At 37.1% G+C, this 17,881-nt stretch overlaps 1 protein-coding gene across 1 annotated transcript in view; it reads left to right on the top strand.

Annotated features, from left to right (window-relative positions):
- The first annotated feature begins 1,789 nt into the window (after positions 1 to 1,789).
- The window catches only part of TFB1M (transcription factor B1, mitochondrial), a 74,827-nt gene continuing 58,735 nt past the window's right edge, over positions 1,790 to 17,881 (top strand). Inside the window, exons 1-2 of the mRNA XM_044671743.1 lie at positions 1,790 to 1,922; positions 11,175 to 11,326. Of these exons, the coding sequence (XP_044527678.1) occupies positions 1,790 to 1,922; positions 11,175 to 11,326 (285 nt within the window). The remainder of the gene's footprint in view (positions 1,923 to 11,174; positions 11,327 to 17,881) is intronic.

The following is a 17,881-nucleotide window of genomic DNA, read 5'->3' as shown; positions in this document are numbered from 1 at the left end:
AAATGGTGTTTTGGTTTAGATAGATCCCAGGATTGTGAATAGAGTTCTCTAACATTAAGTTGTCATATCTTTTTCAGAAGTAATGACAATATTACTTTCACTATTGTTCCCAGAAGAGTAGGTAGAAAACCAGGTGGGGACTGGGCAGAAGGTAAGAGTAAGGGTGGCAGAGCAGATGGTAAAATGCCTACACCAAGAACCCTGGTACCCTGGTAGAAGGTTGGATGGTATGGAAAACATGGTTTGTGACCACCTAGATACTGAGTTGACCTACATATCAATGAGATGAGGTGACTCACCTAACAATCAGGATAATTCATTTCCAAATAGCTTCTGAACTCTAAGGTCCTATCCATTCGGAAATCTATGATTTTATGAAACCTTTTGTTCCCAATAGTAGGTGAAGGCTGATGAGAAATGTAGAGATGTAATTAATGGGACCTAGAAACTGATTTTGTATGTAGTAAGAGAGAAATACCAAACACCAAGGTTACAAACATGGAAAGACATGAAGGAAGCATTTGTTTAAGGAGAAATATAGTTTTGTAGGTTAGAGGGACATTTAGCAGCTCCAGAGCACTAGCAGACAAACTAAATAGTAGAAGTTATTCAGGAAATGTGAATTTAGAAACATGGAATGGCAAGTTTAGTGGATACATTGTGGTATTACATGGAAATAGAAGGGGTTAAACCTGGAACTGGAGTAACTCAGGAAAAGGCAAAATGAAGTTGATATACTTGGAGAATAGGGATGAATAATAGTAAGAGCCAAAATTAGGTTTAATATGAAGAAATAAGATGGTAAAATGAAAGCTTATAACTAGAAGGCCAGAAATTCAAACTTGTGGGCTTAGAGGTGGTGCTATCCTTGGAGATGGTGTGGTTTTAGATGTGCAACCATGCTGGTTTGTGGCTAACTTAGGGTGAAGAAGCATGCCATTGCAGTTATGGAAGTTGAGATGAGATCAATGTTTTTTTTTGTTTTTTTTTTTAATTACTTTAGGCTACTACTGCAATACTTAAATTAGTTTTACTTTTCATCTTCCATAATATGATGTCATTTCATATTCCCAGCCTTATCTTACAAAATTCTGCTCCATACACCCTAGGCCCATCTTTCAACTCCCCCCCCCCCCATTTTCTATTTTTGCTGTGCCTTTTACTTATGCTTACAAAGCCTTTCTTCCTCCTCTGTCCACTGAGCTCATATCCATTCTGTAATTTCAATTCAAATGGTATGTTGTCCAGGATGCCCCTTGATGCTTGGGTTAAGTGTTTTGAGCCGGAAGTAAGCTTTGTTAGCAACAACCTTCCACTTAACTTTGTTTTGTATCTCTTCTATGCAATCATCAAATAACGTGTTATCTGTAACAGTGTCTGGTACATAACAGGCGTTTTGTTAAAAATGCATGCACAAAGCTGGAGGCGCACAGGACAGGAGACAGAGAAGTGATTATTGAAAAATGCTATACATAAACTACTCTCGTTTTTGGAGCCCTAATCGCATGGCAGATTTATCAAAGAGATCAGTGGTTGCAGTAAAGGTAACTTCTGCAGCCCAGATACCGGAAAGCAGGAAGGAAAGAGGCAGAGGAAAGTCACAAGAGTTAGAAAGAACCCAGTTCCCAGGGAAATTTGCATCACGTGGAGACGTTTGCGTTAGGAGGCGGGCTTTCCCGTCCCTAGCATTGCAACTTCCGGCCGCGGGACGAGGACCCAATTGGAGAAGGCGTCGGAAATGGGTGGCCCTCTGCCTAGGCCCATTTGAGGAGTCGCCTGCACTGCACTCATGGGTCCCCAGGCAAAGCTAGCTGCTTTCCACCTCCCGCCTTTGCCTACGGTGGGAGAGATCGTTAAACTTTTCGGACTCCGAGCCCAGAAACAGCTGTCCCAGAACTTCCTCCTGGACTTGAGGCTGACAGGTGGATAATGTTACGGCGCTCCCTAGGGTTCCCCACAGTGTTTCAAGCAGTATGGGAAGAGGCGGGCAACGCCGTACGTTTGAAAGCGTGTACGTGTATGCCTGGGGTGCGTGTACACGTCTGATACGCACTCTATGCACGCGCGGGCACGGACGTGCGCGCTCACTCATGCCTGCGCCTTTCAGCTTCGCTAGGCGAGCGGTGGTGTTTCTGCCTGTTAGTCTGGGCTTGTATATTTCTAGCCCACATTAAATGATGACCTTAAACTATATCTGAACTTAGATATTTTCGGAACTACTCTTGGTCTAGAAAAAAGTGTGAGGATTTTCGGAGTGGTGGGGATTGGGTGAATTTTTTTTAATTTCCCAGAAATCTTTTCGCGCATGCTTTGGGGTTCAGATTCTTCCTTAAAACATTTATTGAGCTCCTGCAATGCTCTTGGCACTAAGAACTAGAAGGGAACAACTAGAGAGGGGAAAAAAGCTATCGAGGAAGAAAGTAACAACTTTCTAGTTATAAAGAATAAGAATTTGGATTTTATGAGAACTAACATTCCTTATTGTGTAGCATAGCGCCAGGCACATAGTACCCGCTTTTTACAAGTAGCTATTTAATTGAATATTTCCGCGTAATGTTCATAGTTTGTTTCTGTCATGTAATTTAAGGTTTGAACTTGCATCCAAGATCTTTACCTAGTGCTTTGTTGTTGTAGAAAATCATTACCTTTGGTTTGATTGAATTTCTTTAACATCCACCTATTTGCAAGGTTGTTTGGATTTTTGTTTTGTTTCTGAGCTGTTAGCCTTTGGCCTTTCCGCTGAGGTGCTGTCTAATTTTTGGCAAGCCAGTTGTCTTCCCTGGATTTCATTCTCAACTGTCAGATGTCAGAATATGAGATAGATGAACTTCAGAGTCTTTTCCATAACTAACATTTTGTAATTTTCTAAGTAATTCCAGAAAGACTACCTCTTATTGTGATGAAAAATTTACTATGTTATGCCTGCTTAAAAAAAAAAAAAAGCAGATATAAGTTTTAAAATTACTTTCTTACTAAATACTTAGAACTATTTTGCCTAAAGGAGGCAGGGCTAGTAAGAAAATTGAGACGTGTTGGTAGAGTGGCTTGCACAAATAATTAGTAACTGGAACTAAAACTAGAACCTAAATCCGTTAGAACTCTAATAGTGCTATTACCAGTTTCACCCTGCATGAGTATGGCTGCCAAGTCTTGCCATTGGATATATATCTAACACTTAGACACTTTTTGTTGAAATTCATTCTTTCTTATTTGGTTCCTGCTTCATCATATTTGATTGTTCTTGAAACTCCTATTTTCTTTAGCTATTTTAAAACAATTATAGTTGTGAGGTTACTTATCCAAATGTGATTTTAAGTAGACACTGCTTAAGATGTATCTTCCTCCCTTCCCCCTCTCATTATTTTTTAATTTTATTCTTTTTTCCATATATTCATATATTGTATTTCATGGAGACTTTATGTGTAAGATACTGAGCTATTTAACTATCTTTTCAGCTACTTACCAACAATCATTCATTCATTCAGCAGTTAGATTTCAGAGACACCTTGATGCATTTCTATTGGTTTGAGGAGTCCAAAAACCTTGGTTTACATTTTAGCTCTGCTGCTTATTCCTAGATGATCTTGAGCAAGTCTTTTAACTTCTATGGATTAAAGTTTCCTCATCTCTAAAATGAAGGGTTAGGGGGGCAGCTGGGTTGCTCAGTAGATTGAGAGCCAGGCCTAGAGACGGGAGGTCCTAGGTTCAAATCTGACCTCAGACACTTCCCAGCTGCGTGACCCTTGGCAAGTCACTTGACCCCCATTGCCCACCCTTACCACTCTTCCACTCTTCCACCAAGGAGCCAATACACAGAAGTTAAGGGTTTAAAATAAAATAAAATAAAATAAAATATAAAATGAAGGGTTAGACTAAATGGCTTCCAAGGGCCCTTTCTGGTCTAAATGTATGATCCTCTGATCACATATTAAATAAATAGTAGGCCCTAGGAATACAAAAATAGAAACTGTCTCTTCCCTTAAGGATCTTATGTTCTTCTGTTTGTTCATTTGTGTTTGAGTTTTGATATTTCACAGTCAATTAGACAATCATTTCTTATTTTGCTGTTAACAGATACATCAGCAGCATTTTCACTGGATCAAGAATATATACAAAAACAGTTTATTTTCCAAGGTTCATGCATTTTTTGTTCATTTATATCACAAAACCTATGGACCAATAGATATATTCTGCAAATTATCATTATAGATGCTATTCCCTTTTTTGTTTTGGGGCTATACTAGCATCATTAAAAATATTTAACAATGGATCAAAAATCAAAATTCCAGACCTATAAACTGATTGCCAAACTGCTTAAACAGCTCTTTTTTATTCAGTTAGTTCAAATTTTAAATTATCAAGGCTTCCTTTTGCTCACTTTGTCAACAAACATTTGACAAATCCATTTCATTTCAGTAAACATTAAATGTTTTAAAAATGTAACTGTGTTAGGCATTGAGAATATAATGATAGGGCTTTTTCTCAAGGGATTTACAAAAGCAAGTATATAAGTAACTGTGACACAACACCAAGACCCAGACAAAGTGCTATGAGAAATCACTATAGATTGTCAATGATCATGAATGCCAGAATTATGAATTATTCTGTAGACAAGATTTCTAAGTATAATAGTGATGTATATTTATTGAAAACATAGCATTGTAATATACTAGTTTTTCATGAGATAAAATTATTTTATTAGGGGATTAATATATGCATGAAAAGTTAATCATTAAACCATAAGTACATAGAAATTTCAAATGCTCTGAGATTTCAGAGGAGGGACAGATTACTTACAGTTGAAGGTATTAGAGAAGATTTCATAGTTTCACCATAATTGGGTTGAAAACAATTGGCAGAATTTCATGAGATAATAGATTTAGAGTTAGAAAGGACCTTAAAGACCATCTTATTCAACTCCCTCATTTTGCAGATGAGTAATCTGAGGCATATAGCTGGGACTTTAACCTAAATCAATCTGATTAAACCAAGCACTTTCCCACCCTACCACATTACTTCAGTTTCAGAGAGGTGAGGTAAATGGGGAAGGACCTACCCAGTAAATGCAATTTTTGTAGAATGATCAAATGTGATACACCTAGCTACTCTTAGGAGTACAATGATCTAGAATAATGATGGGCAAACTACTACCCACGGGCCAGATGTGGCCCCCTGAAATGTTCTGTCCAGGTTGGGAGACATTATTCCTAATCTGATGAATACAACGAGTAGATACAATACAATGAAATTTCAAAAGAGTTGCCTTAGAAACAGACTGACAGATGAGCATTTCCTTTCCTTTGGCCCCCTCTTTTAAAAGTTTGCCCCTCACTGATCTAGAACAATTCAGAGGGACTTATGAAAAAGAATGCTCATCACCTCCAGAGAAAGAACTGTTGAAGTAGGAAATCGGATGAAAGCATATGATTTATCACTTGTTTATTTGGGTATATATTTTGGTGTTTGGGTTTTATAAGATTATTCACTTACAAAAATTAATAATATGGAAATATATTTTGCATGATAATACACATATAACCCAGACTGAATTGTTTGCCAGTTCCAGGAGGGGGGAGGGAAGAAGGGAGGGAAGCAATTTGGATCATATAACTTCAGAAAACTTATGTAGAAATTTGTTATTACTTGTAACTGTTAAAAAAAATAATTAATTAATTTTGAAAAAAGCAAAGAGATGTGGAACAGATTAAGAAAATGTTGCAAGAGATTTTGAGGCCCTGAACTAGGATGGTAATAATGAGAATGGAAGGAAGTGAAGTAAGTGAAATTGATATTGAAGAGAAAGAATTGAGGGGGCAGCTGGGTAGCTCAGTGGATTGAGAGCCAGGCCTAGAGACGTGAGGTCCTAGGTTCAAATCTGGCCTCAGACACTTTTCACCTTTGTGACTCTGGGCAAGTCACTTGACCTGCATTGCCTAGCCCTTACCACTCTTCTGCCTTGGCTCCAAGACAGAAGGTAAGGGTTTAAAAAAAAAAAGAGAGAGAGAGAGAAAGAATTGACATTACCTGATGATTGACTTATGAAGGGAGGAATCAGAAAGAATTCAGATTTCAACTCTAGGTACCTTAGAAGAATGGTATTTCCATCAATATAGGGAAGTTCGGAACAGCAGGTTTGTAGGTAAAGAAAAGAAACACATTTATTAAGTACCTATTATGTGTCAGGCACTATGCTAAGTATTTAACAAATATTATCTTATTTGATTCTCAAAACAATGCTGGGAGATAGGTGTTAGTTATTATTATACCCATTTTACAGTTGAGGATAGTGAGGCAGACAAGTTAAGTCACTTGCCTAGGGTCACATAGCTAGTAAATATTTGAAGCTAGAGTTGAACTTGGATTTTACTAACTTCAGACCCAGCCTCTGTCCACTAGTGCCATCCAGTTTATTGATTTTATGACTTTTCAAAGAATAAAATTAAAGTTTATTTTTATTTAGTTTTAGTTTTCCATTTCTTCTATTTCTAGTCTATGGGTTGATTAATCAATTTTTTTAATGTACTTAGCATGTACTACAAATTGTTAGGATTCCAAAGAAAAAGGGAAAAAAAGTTCTTGATTCCCAGAAGCTTCTATCCTAATGAGAGAGAGAATGGCTACATTTTAAAATATAAATAAGATACAAAGTAGATATAAAATGTTCTTAGAAGAGAAGGCCCTTAGCCTCTTTGGGTACCAGAAAGTCCTCAAGATACTTGGCAAGAGATACTTGAGCTGAGTGTTAGAAGGAAAACTGGTACTAATCACTTAGGATACAAAAACAAAATTGAAATAGTGTCTACTGTCAAAAAACTTACATTCTAATTTCCCCAGTTGTGATGATATTGGTTTTGTTAATTTTGGGGTTCTCTAGTATTAAAAAAAAATTATGCTCAATTCATTAGTCTTTTTGAGATATAATTTGTTCCTTTGAAGACTACTTTAGCTACCTCTTTTTTCCTTTCATTTGACTTTTTTTAATCTGACCTTCCTGTTTCCTATCCCCATCCATTCAACTCCATGAATAAATAAAAAGAAAATTCCTATGAAAATTATATAATCCCCCCTGAGGAGGATGTTGACCTACTCTCAGATTAACTCGGATAGTCACTCAAGCTCATGGCGTTCAATCTTGGCTGAAATGCTCCCTCTTAGGGGCCATTTATGGCTACTATGCCCTTTAGGAAAACTTTATAGGACTGTAACCCATCACAGGGTAACCTACCCCTTGGGTTTGCTCCCTCCTTTGGCATGGGACTGTAATAGCTCTAAAAGACATGTCTTTTATATGTCTTATCCATTTTAATGTGGAGGCAAGATATTTAGGGGTACCATGCCCCTTAGAAAAACTTTCCACCTTATGGATGAGATTATACATCTCATCCATTACATTTTTACAAATGCAGAGGTGGGAATATAATAGGCACTTCATTCCAGAAGTATTATGTCTTCATTTTTTGGAGCCATGATTTGTCACTGAAGTGATGAGAGTTCTTAATATCCTACAAAGTTCTTTTTTTGTATAATATTATCTTTGTATAAAGTATTTTCTTGATTCTGTTCATTTATCTCTGCATCAATTCATAGAAATCTTTCCAGTTTCTTCTAAAACTGCCTATCATATTATTTCTTCTGGCACAATAATATTCTATTGCATTACCTCCGCTTATTTAGCCTTTCCCCAAAGGGAGGACATGCCTTTGGTTTCCAGAATGGGGCTACAATGAAAATAATTGCTATAAATACTTTTGTACATATTGATCCTTTTTCTCTTTGAAAGTGACTTTAATTTGTACTTTTCTGATTATTGTGATTCAGATAATATATTTTGAAATTTATTTGATAACTTATATTTCTTTCTTTGAAAACTATCTGTTTATATTGTCTTGTAACTTTGAATCAATTCCTTTATATAGCTTGGAAATGAGAAATTTCCTGTAAAACTTTTTGTTAATAGAAATTTCCTGTAAAACTTTTTGTTTCATTTGCCTGTTTTCCTTCTAACTGTTACATTATATTTGTTTGTATAAAAGCTTTTCAAATTTTTTATAATCAAAATTATCTTTTTTATCGCATGTGATTCTGTGTATTGTTTAGTCATGAATTTTTCCTCAACCTTTTATCTTTTAGGTAAGCCTGCTTTTCTCCTCTGATTTGTTTGATGCTGCCTTTTATATCTAGGACTTCCATATACTTGGAGCTTATCATGGTGTATGATTTGAGGTGTTGTCTAAACCTAATTTTTGCCAGACTACTGTCCATTTTTTCTAGCAGTTTTTGTCAAGTTGCCTCTCAATGGCAGGTGTTGCGAGGAAGATTATTTAGTTATTACCTTAGTATTAGTATTAGACCTAGGAGGAAGGGCTGGAGAATCCCAAGATGGAATGGGGAAGCAGGAAGTGGCTCTTGCTCTCTGAGAGGGACTCCATGATGGTTGGGGCAAGTTGCAACTGACTTTAGGAGACACCAGATTGCCAGAGATCCTGTGGAAAGACTGTCTACTTGTGGGAGCTTTTGGTAGAGACTGCTAATCCCAACCTGAGTTGCGGGTCAAGCTCCCAGAATCTTCCCACCTAGAAGAGTACAGCAGGTGGTCCAGGAGGAGCAGAAACACCACTGGAGTGAAGCTGGACACTATTGTGAGGATATCCACATCAATCCTGTTTTTCCCTGGGCCCTGTCTTGATTAGGTCTCAGTTAGTGTAGATAAGTCCCTTCCCTGACCCTGGGGTTTGCCCCTAGTCTGAAGAGTATAGTAACCCCCATTCCCATCCTTATTCTTAGTTGTCCCTGATTATAACTGTTATAACTCTTGCTTTTACTTGCTGGTTTTCATAGGTCTAGATTAGATACTGCAGGGTGGCAGTTGGGCCCAACTGCCACTTCAGTAGCAGTCACCTCCTTGGCAGTAAAGCCTGGTCTCCCAACCTTTTTTGGTCCTGTCCATCTGTCATTCCTGTCTCCCTCACCCCATTGTGAACCCACAGATAATTTAGTTAACTTCCCTGGTAATCCTCCAGTTCTGGTTCTTAACTTTTTTCTTATTTTTCTTTTGTTTAGATTTTCTAGGTCTGAAAGGGGTATATTGAGCCCCCCCCCCATTAGTATGGTTTTACTAGCTTTTCTCCAATTCTATTAAATTTAAAATAGATTTTAATGCTATTAGATGTCTATATGTAGTATTTATATTGATTCTTTTTAAAAAACCTTTACCGTTTTTTCTTAAACTAATTCTAAATATCATTTCCAAGGCAGAAGAGCAGTAAAGGCCAGGAGTCAGGAGGACCTGGTTCCAATCTGGCTTTAGATACTTCCTGACTGTGTGACCCTGGAAAAGACACTAAACACCAAATACCTAGCCTTTACTGCTTGTGTTTTGGTGAATGCTGAGGCTAGGGAGAGGCACTCTACTTCAGGATTCAGGCAGGGAATGCTGAACCAGCAAGAAATATCCAGGGCCCATCTATCCTCTTGTTCTAGAGGCAAAGTTAAGTTTTACTTAGCCTTATCCAGAATTAAATGGGCTGCCTTGAGAAGTACTGAGTTCTGCCTCCTTGGCAGTCTTCAAGCAAAGGCTGGATGACCACTCATTAGATACATTGCAGTTGGATTTCTGCCTGGCTACAGAGGTCCCTGTCAATTGTCATATTCATATCCATCTTATAATGTAATGGGATGTTTATTTGTTCTTAGAGAAGGTTTCATAAAAGAATCAGGCTTTTCAGTCACTTCTTAAAGCAGTAGGCCTTTATTTTAACATTTTAATCCATACAAGCAGTGGTTTAAGACAGGTGTCAAACTTGTTGCAAGAGGGAAAAACTCCTATGTGTAACCTAAAGTAGATTAAAATGGAACTGGCAAATACTTAACAAAATATGTAAAATACAATGCAATATTCTTTTTTTCTAAATCAACATGCAGTTGGCTGGATTTGTTTCTATTTGAATTTAATAACATTGGCTTAAGAGATATTCTAGGATGAGAGAGAGCAGTTTGTAATTGCTCCTTCTCCCTCCCCCACTGACCCCCCCCCATCAGATCATAGGGACACTTTGAGTTTAATGCCACTGGCATAAGAGATACCTTTAGGACAGAAAAAAAAAAACAACAAACAAGGGAAGAACATAGCTAAGGCAGTTTGCAATCACTCTTCTCCTGTTCACACACAGACAAAAAATGCCACCAAACTCTTGTCATCTCACTTCCAACACAAACAAGAGCTGAAAAGTTCACTTGACCTCTGGACAGTTGTCTTCAGGCTGCTGCTGGTCTGACAGAGGCCTGGAGGGGCCATGTCAACTGTGATCCTGGGGAAAAGCTCCTCCTAACTCAGCATCCCCAGCTCTCCCTCACTTTTCCAGGGACCATGATAGCTGAAAGACATGTACCGTGGCTAGGGTTATGCTTAGGAGGAATGCATACTTAATTGAGTACTTGGTTACTGATAGTCTCCATCTCTGTAAGAAGATAGTGGGGGTTAGAGAGTGCAAATGATCATTAATCATTGATTATTGAGAAAGATAAAGAGAATGCATATGTGTGTGTCTGGGTTTTGAATGTGGAAGTTTTTAAGAGATTTTAGAAAGGGAGTGTTTCCAGAATAATAGCAGCCTGCAGCTTTTTTATTTTAAATTAATGAACAAAAGAAGGAACATCTCCCAAATCTAGAACTGTGTTGAACTATTGCAGTTATATTCTTGCTGGTTTTTTAATAATTGTTATAACTGAACAGCAAATAAGACTGAATACTGTATTTTGATCATATGTTGTTTACTAGAGGTATTTTTTTAAATTATTGAAAAATGGGAGAATGGTATAGTGCTGAACCTGGAGTCAGAAAGAACTGATTTTGAAAACTTCCCCAAATACTTATTAGCAGAATGACAGTGGGCAAAACATTTAGCCTTTCTTCGTCTTAGGTCTTAGTTTACTCATCTGTAAAATGGGGATAATAATAGTACCCACTTCATATGGCTGAGGATCAAATGAATTAACATGTAAAATTCTTTGTAAACTTTACAATGCCATTCAATGGTAGCCATTATTATTGATGTGAAAATGATTAGTAGAAGAATTTGCATACCTGTTTTGTTTATAAATTTATAAATTGAAGTCTTTCAGGATGAGCATTTTACAAGAGATATATCAACAAAGATAAACTTTCTTTTTTCTAGATAAGATTGTACGAAAGACTGGCAATCTGAAAAATGCTCACGTTTATGAAGTAGGCCCTGGGCCAGGTGGAATCACAAGATCTATTCTTAATGCTGAAGTTGCTAATCTTCTTGTGGTTGAAAAGGACACTCGATTTATTCCTGGGTTACAGGTGAGAAAAAAGGCTGTTTATTTTGATGGGCAAACATTTAATTTTAAGTTGTAGGCTGTAATCTGCTGAGTAAGCAGATTATTTTATGTGAACTTTCATTTATCCAGAAATAGTCAATCTTCATATGACTGTTTTCTTTTAGTCAAAAAAGGGAGTAGTTTTAGGGAGTTGTATGTGCTTCCCTATTAATTTGAACATGATTTAAAAATAGCATCCTTAACTAACTGTTTTCAAGTACATTTATTTTAGCTTTGTACATTTTTAAGATTAGTGAGACTTGACTCATTTTTTTTTTAACATTTTATTCTCCAGGACAAGAATTGTGTGGCCTCTTGTTTATAGTACTGATAAAATGTAATATTATTTACCTCTTTCCCTCTATGCACATTCAAGAATTGAGCATGCCCAGATTTCATTGTTCTTTCTACTCTTCTGGCTTCCTAATGTGATATGATGTGATATGTATCCCAAATGGTGGAATGAGTTGGCAGTTTGGGGGATTTTTTCTTATAAAGGTAATGCCCTTGAAATTAGTAAAGCTTACCAATCCCTGTGTGATGCCTTTCCTTATTTACAAGGCAAGAAGGGTATCATATTAAATTTTCCCCAAATTAATGTTTCCCCAAAGATTGGTACAAATGTACACATATGTTTTCCTACCTGACTTGAGTTGTCATATGCTCTTCAAACACAGGGACCAAGTTTCCTCTACTTTTCTAGCTCTAGGCTCTTTTGTGTCTAATTTAATGTCATGTACCCTATAAATACTTAATAAATATTAATAGAATTTAATTAAAATCAAAAAGCCTAAAGCAGTAAGAGAGAGAAATTTCAAATATAAATACTGGTAAAGATGGTATGCAATTATCCCTATTTGCATTTGGCATTATGGTTTACTTAGAAAACCCCAGAGAACCAGGGAAGTTACTAATCAGGGCAATTAATAGCTCCATTAAAGTAGCAGTTCTTCCTTTCCTACTTCCCTTCCTTCTTTCCTTTTTTTCTCTTTTATTTCCCCCCTCTTCTTTTCCCTTCTTTCCCTTCTCCCTCCCCTCTCTGCCATTTCTCTACTTTCTCCCTTCCCTCCCACCATGTGTGATTTCAAAAGTGTGGAGAACTCTTAGTTATAAACTTCTTCTGTCAGTGTATACCCTTACATTCCCTGCAAATTATAATTTTAGTAATACCTATAGGGGAAAATGAAATACTTAAATTAAGAAAAATCATCAACATTTCTATTTAGAACTAAAACAATGTGAAAATGATAGAAAAATCATATTCAGATTAACTACAAATATCATACAGTATTTGGAGTTAAACTAAAAAAAAGATTTTTATATACAAATTTTATCAAAACTATAGAAATAAAGGAAATCAGGAATATTTATTAAAGGAATAGAGATATTTATTTTCACAGCTGGACTATAAATATACAATAAAAGTAATTTTACCCAAATTAATAAACAGATTTTGTACCATAGCAAGCAAACCACTGAGGGATGATTTTATGCAACTAGGCAGAAGAAAAAAATTTTATTTAGAGAAACAAAATAGAATCTCAAGGTAAATAATAAAAAAAAGTTAGAATGAAGAGGACCTTATAGTATCAAACTATATTAAAAAAAAAAACAGTCATTAAAACTATTTCAATTTGACAGTTAAAATAGAAAAATAGGCCAGAAGAATATATTAGGTAAGTGAGACAGAAAAGCAGATGAGCTTAGTAGCTCACTTTTTGAAAAATTCATGAGTGCAATTTATATGGTAACACTTTCCGGGAGAAAAATAGGAAAGTAGTTTGGCTAGAAAAATGGGGTTAGACCAACAACCACTCCAATAATACCACAATAAGCTTATGTGGGTAAGCAACCTAAAACAGGAAGTCATGGCATTAAATAATTTAGAGTAGAATGGAAGGGGGTAAATTTCACTAATTAGAAAAAGAATTCATAAACAAAGGAGAAGTATCTAAAAAGATAACATGGACAATTTTGGTTATATTCATTAAAAATCATTTATTCAAACAAAATTAGTGCAACTAAAACAAGAAGGAAATATCAAGTGGGAAAAATATTTTCATAAGTATTTATAAAATTCTAATTTCTAAGAGAAAATTGATACAAATAGGTTAGAAACTATTTCCCTACTAGATAGGGATATAAAAGGATATCAACTAAAAAAAAATTAAGTAGGACATATATAATCAAGGGGAGGGTGTTCCAAAATCACTAAAAAGAAGAGAAATACACATTTGAACAATTCAGGTTTTCTACCTGACCACCATCAAATTAACAAAGATGATGAAAGAAAGTCAATATTTTGGGGACTGGGGAAGGACAGGCAATCTAATCCTCTGTTTGAGAAGCTATACATTGGTGTAACTTTTCTGGAAACAATTAGAATCATGGGAGAAAAAGTATTTAACTGTTCATAGTCTTTGACCCAGAGAATCTGCAACTAAGCATATACCCCAGAAAATACTGACAGCAAAAAAAGTTTTCATTTAAAAAAAAAATTTAATTAATTCATTCATTTAGAATATTTTTCCATGGTTACATGATTCATGTGCTTTTTCTTCCCACCTCTCTTCCCACTCCCTTAGCCAATGAGAAATTCCACTGGGTTTTATATGTATCATTGATCAAGACCTATTTCCATATTATTAACATTTGCAACAGAGTTATCGTTCAGAGTCTACATCCCGGGGCAGCTGGGTAGCTCAGTGGATTGAGAGTCAGGCCTAGACACTGGAGGTCCTAGATTCAAATCTGGCCTCAGACACTTCCCAGCTGTGTGACCTTGGGCAAGTCACTTGATCCCCATTGCCCACCCTTACCACTCTTCCACTTAGGAGCCAATACACAGAAGTCAAGGGTTTAAAAAAAAAAGAATAAAAAAAAAAAAGAGTCTACATCCCTAATCATATCTTCATTGAACCAAGTGACCAAGCAAATGTTTTTCTTCTGTGTTTCTACTCCCACAATTCTTTCTCTGGATGTGGACAGCATTCTTTCTCATAAGTGTCTCAGAATTGTCCTGGATTGCTACTAGTAGAGAAGTCCATTACTTTTGATTGTGCCACAGTGTATCAGTCTCTGTGTATAAGGTTCTCCTGGTTCTGTTCTTTTCACTCTGCATCAATTCCTGGAGGTCATTCCAGTTCACGTGGACTTCCTCCAGTTCACTATTCCTTTTAGGACAATATCATTCCATCACCAACAGATACCACAATTTGTTTAGCCATTCCCCAATTGAAGGGCATCCCCTCGTTTTTCAATTTTTTTTGCCACCACAAAGAGCGAGGCTATGAATATTTTTGTACAAGTCTTTTTCCTTATTATCTCTTTGGGGTAAAAACCCAGCAGTAGTATGGCTGGATCAAAGGACAGGCAGTCTTTTAAAGCCCTTTGGGCATAGTTCCAAATAGTGTCCCAATTTTGCCACATCCCCTCCAACATCTATTAGTTTCCTTTGCTGTCATATTGGTCAGTCTTCTAGGTGTGAGGTAGTACCTCAGAGTTGTTTTGATTTGCATTTCTCTAATCATTAGAGATTTAGAACACTCTTTCATGTGCTTATTGATAGTTTTGATTTCTTTATCTGAAAATTGCCTATTCATGTCCCTTGCCCATCTATCAACTGAGGAGTGGCTTGATTTTTTATATAATTGATTTAACTCCTTATAAATTTGAGAAGTTAAACCTTTGTCAGAGGTTTTTGTTATAAAGATTTTTTTCCTAATTTTTTGCTTCCCCTCTAATTTTGGATGCATTGGTTTTGCTTGTACAAAACCTTTTTAATCTAATGTAATCAAAAGGATTCATTTTATATTTTGTAGTATTCTCTATCTCTTGCTTGCTCTTAAATTCTTTCCTTTCCCATAGATCTGACAGGTATATTCACTTATTTTACTTATGTTCACCTATGTTCACCTAATTTACTTATAGTTTCCTTCTTTATATTTAAGTCATTTACCCATTCTGAATTTATATTGCTGTAGGATGTGAGATGTTGATCTAAACCTAATTTCTCCCATACTATTTTCCAATTTTTCTAGCAATTTTTGTCAAATAGTGAGTTCTTGTCCCCAAAACTGGGATCTTTGGGTTTATCAAACACTAGCTTGCTGAGGTCATTTCCCCCTAGTCTATTCCATTAATCCACCCTTCTGTCTCTTAGCCAGTACCATATTATTTTGATGACCACTGCTTTATAGTATAGTTTAAGATCTGGTACTGCTAGGCCCCCATTCTTCACATTTTTTATATTCTTCATCTATTGTTCTTCCAAATGAACTTTGTTATAATTTTTTCTAATTCAGTAAAAAAGTTTCTTGGTAGTTTAAAAAAAGGTTTCATTGATATTGATAATCTCACTTTTTGTGGTATCAAAAACACTGGAAACAATATTGGTACACATTGATTGAAGAATGGCAGAACAAATTATGGAATGTCAATATAATGGAATTTTGTTGACCTCTCTAAAAGCACTGATGCTCTTTTCTCTAGGTTTTTAGGATACCTCGTCTCTTGGTACTCTTCTTATCTAACTACTTCTCAGTATTCTTTCTTGGCTCCTCATCCAGATCATGCTCTCTAATTATGAGTATCTCGTAGGACTCTGTCCTGGACCCTTTTCTCTTCTCCCTCATAGGCTCCTATGAATTTAATTGACAACTGTATGCTGACAGTCCTCAGATCTCTGTATGTAAGGATGGGATTTGTGCAAGGGGGATGGGACAAAAGGAGCCAGAAGAGGGCAGTTGCTGACAGTTGCTGACAGTTGAGACCAGGAAAATTCTGGGAGATTCTCTGGAGGGAGGAGGAGAGAAGAGAGGTCTTCAGGCGGAGGACTGGGAAGAGGGAAGAGGAGGGCAACCCAGCTCAGATCTAGTCCTAAGGGCTTCCTCAGGATCTTTCTTTGGAAATTGAAACCCTGATTCCTTGGTCAAAGCCATTCCATCACATCTCGCCCATTGAGACTTCAACCATCAAGCGAGCTAAGTTTTTGTACTCCATTTTTGGGAGTGATCTCTTAGTTTCCTCCCATTACCCAACCTTGCTGAGAGACCCCTTTTCAGTCAAAGCTTACAATTATAGAAAAGGAAAGAAACAGAAGGAGAAAGGGTAGGGGAAGAAGCTTAGGAGTGGGAACCCCAAAGGTTCCCACCCAAGTGACGGACCCCATAGACTTAGAGAAGAGGGCACCCCAAAATCCCTCTGCCCTTCACCCCTTTCCCCAATCTCTGAGTTGCGAATAATAAAAGCCATTCATCAGTTGGATAGCATTCCAGAGTTCCTGAGAGACAACAAGGGAGAGGGGAACCACAGCTTGGTCTGGCTGCCTCCATCTTGAAACCAGACCACCAGCTATGAAATTAACTGTTTGGGGGGGGGGGGGAAGAGATTTGTGTGAACCCCTTCCTTATTCAGAATAGGATTGAGCTACCACATACCCATCTTATAGGGAAGACTTACCCCAACTCCTGTGGTTCAGCACGACCATCCAGGTCACCCAGTTTTGGGGTGACACCCCTTTAAGGTCTTCTAGTGTATATTCGGCCCCAGGGAGAGCTGGAAGAGAAACTCACCACATAGACTTTCTCTATCTCCCCTCTATCAAACATTTAATTGCCTGGCCCCTTTATTATTATACCTACCATTCCCCAACCTCTCTGCTGACTTTCAATCACACAAAGTCCAACTGTCTTTTAGACATTTCAAACTGAACGTCCAGTAAACATCTTAAACTCAACATGTCCAAAACTGAACTCATTTTCTTTCTCTCTAAATCCTCCCCAATTTCTTCCTTCCCTATTATGATAAAGGGTATCACCATCTTCTCTCAGGCCCTCAGGTTCACAACCTCAGAGTTATCCTCAGCCCCTCACTCTCTGTTACCACCCACCCCCTCCTCTAATATCCAATCAGTTGCCTGTCAATTTCACCTTTGCAAAATCTCTTTTCTTAAAGCACAGAAGTTCTATAATAAACTCCAGTGGCTCCCTATTACCTCTAGAATAAAATGTCAGATTCTATGCTCAGCATTCAAAACCCTTCGTAACCTTACCTTTTTACTTTTCCTACCTTCTTATCTTATTTACACCTTACTCCCCACCACATGCTCTTCAGTACAGTGACCCTTACCTCCTGGTTGTGCACAAACAAGACACTGCATCTCTTGACTTTGATAATTTTCTCTTGCTGTCACCCATACCTGAAATGGTGTCCTTCCTCATCTTCTCCTACTAGCTTTCCTAGCTTCCATTTAGTCCCAACTAAAATCCCATCTGTAGAAAGCCTTTCCTAGCCCCTCTTATTTCTATTGCCCTCTCCTCTGTTAATTATTTCCTATTTATCACATTTATAGGGGATTTGCATATATTTGTTGTCTCCTCTGTTAGAATGTGAGCTTCTTAGGGGCAGGCACTGCCTTTTGCCCCTTTTTGCGTCCTCAGCATTTAGCAGTGTCTGGTACGCAGTAAGTATTTGGTAGATTTCTTGATTGATTAGTCCACAAGAAGCTGAAATCCATGTTCTCTTAATATGCACTCTG

This window comes from Gracilinanus agilis, chromosome 4, assembly GCF_016433145.1.
Source record: "Gracilinanus agilis isolate LMUSP501 chromosome 4, AgileGrace, whole genome shotgun sequence".
NCBI lineage: Eukaryota > Metazoa > Chordata > Mammalia > Didelphimorphia > Didelphidae > Gracilinanus > Gracilinanus agilis.
The sequence above is the reverse complement of the archived record's forward strand: the minus strand, read 5'-3'. Positions and strand labels throughout refer to the sequence as shown.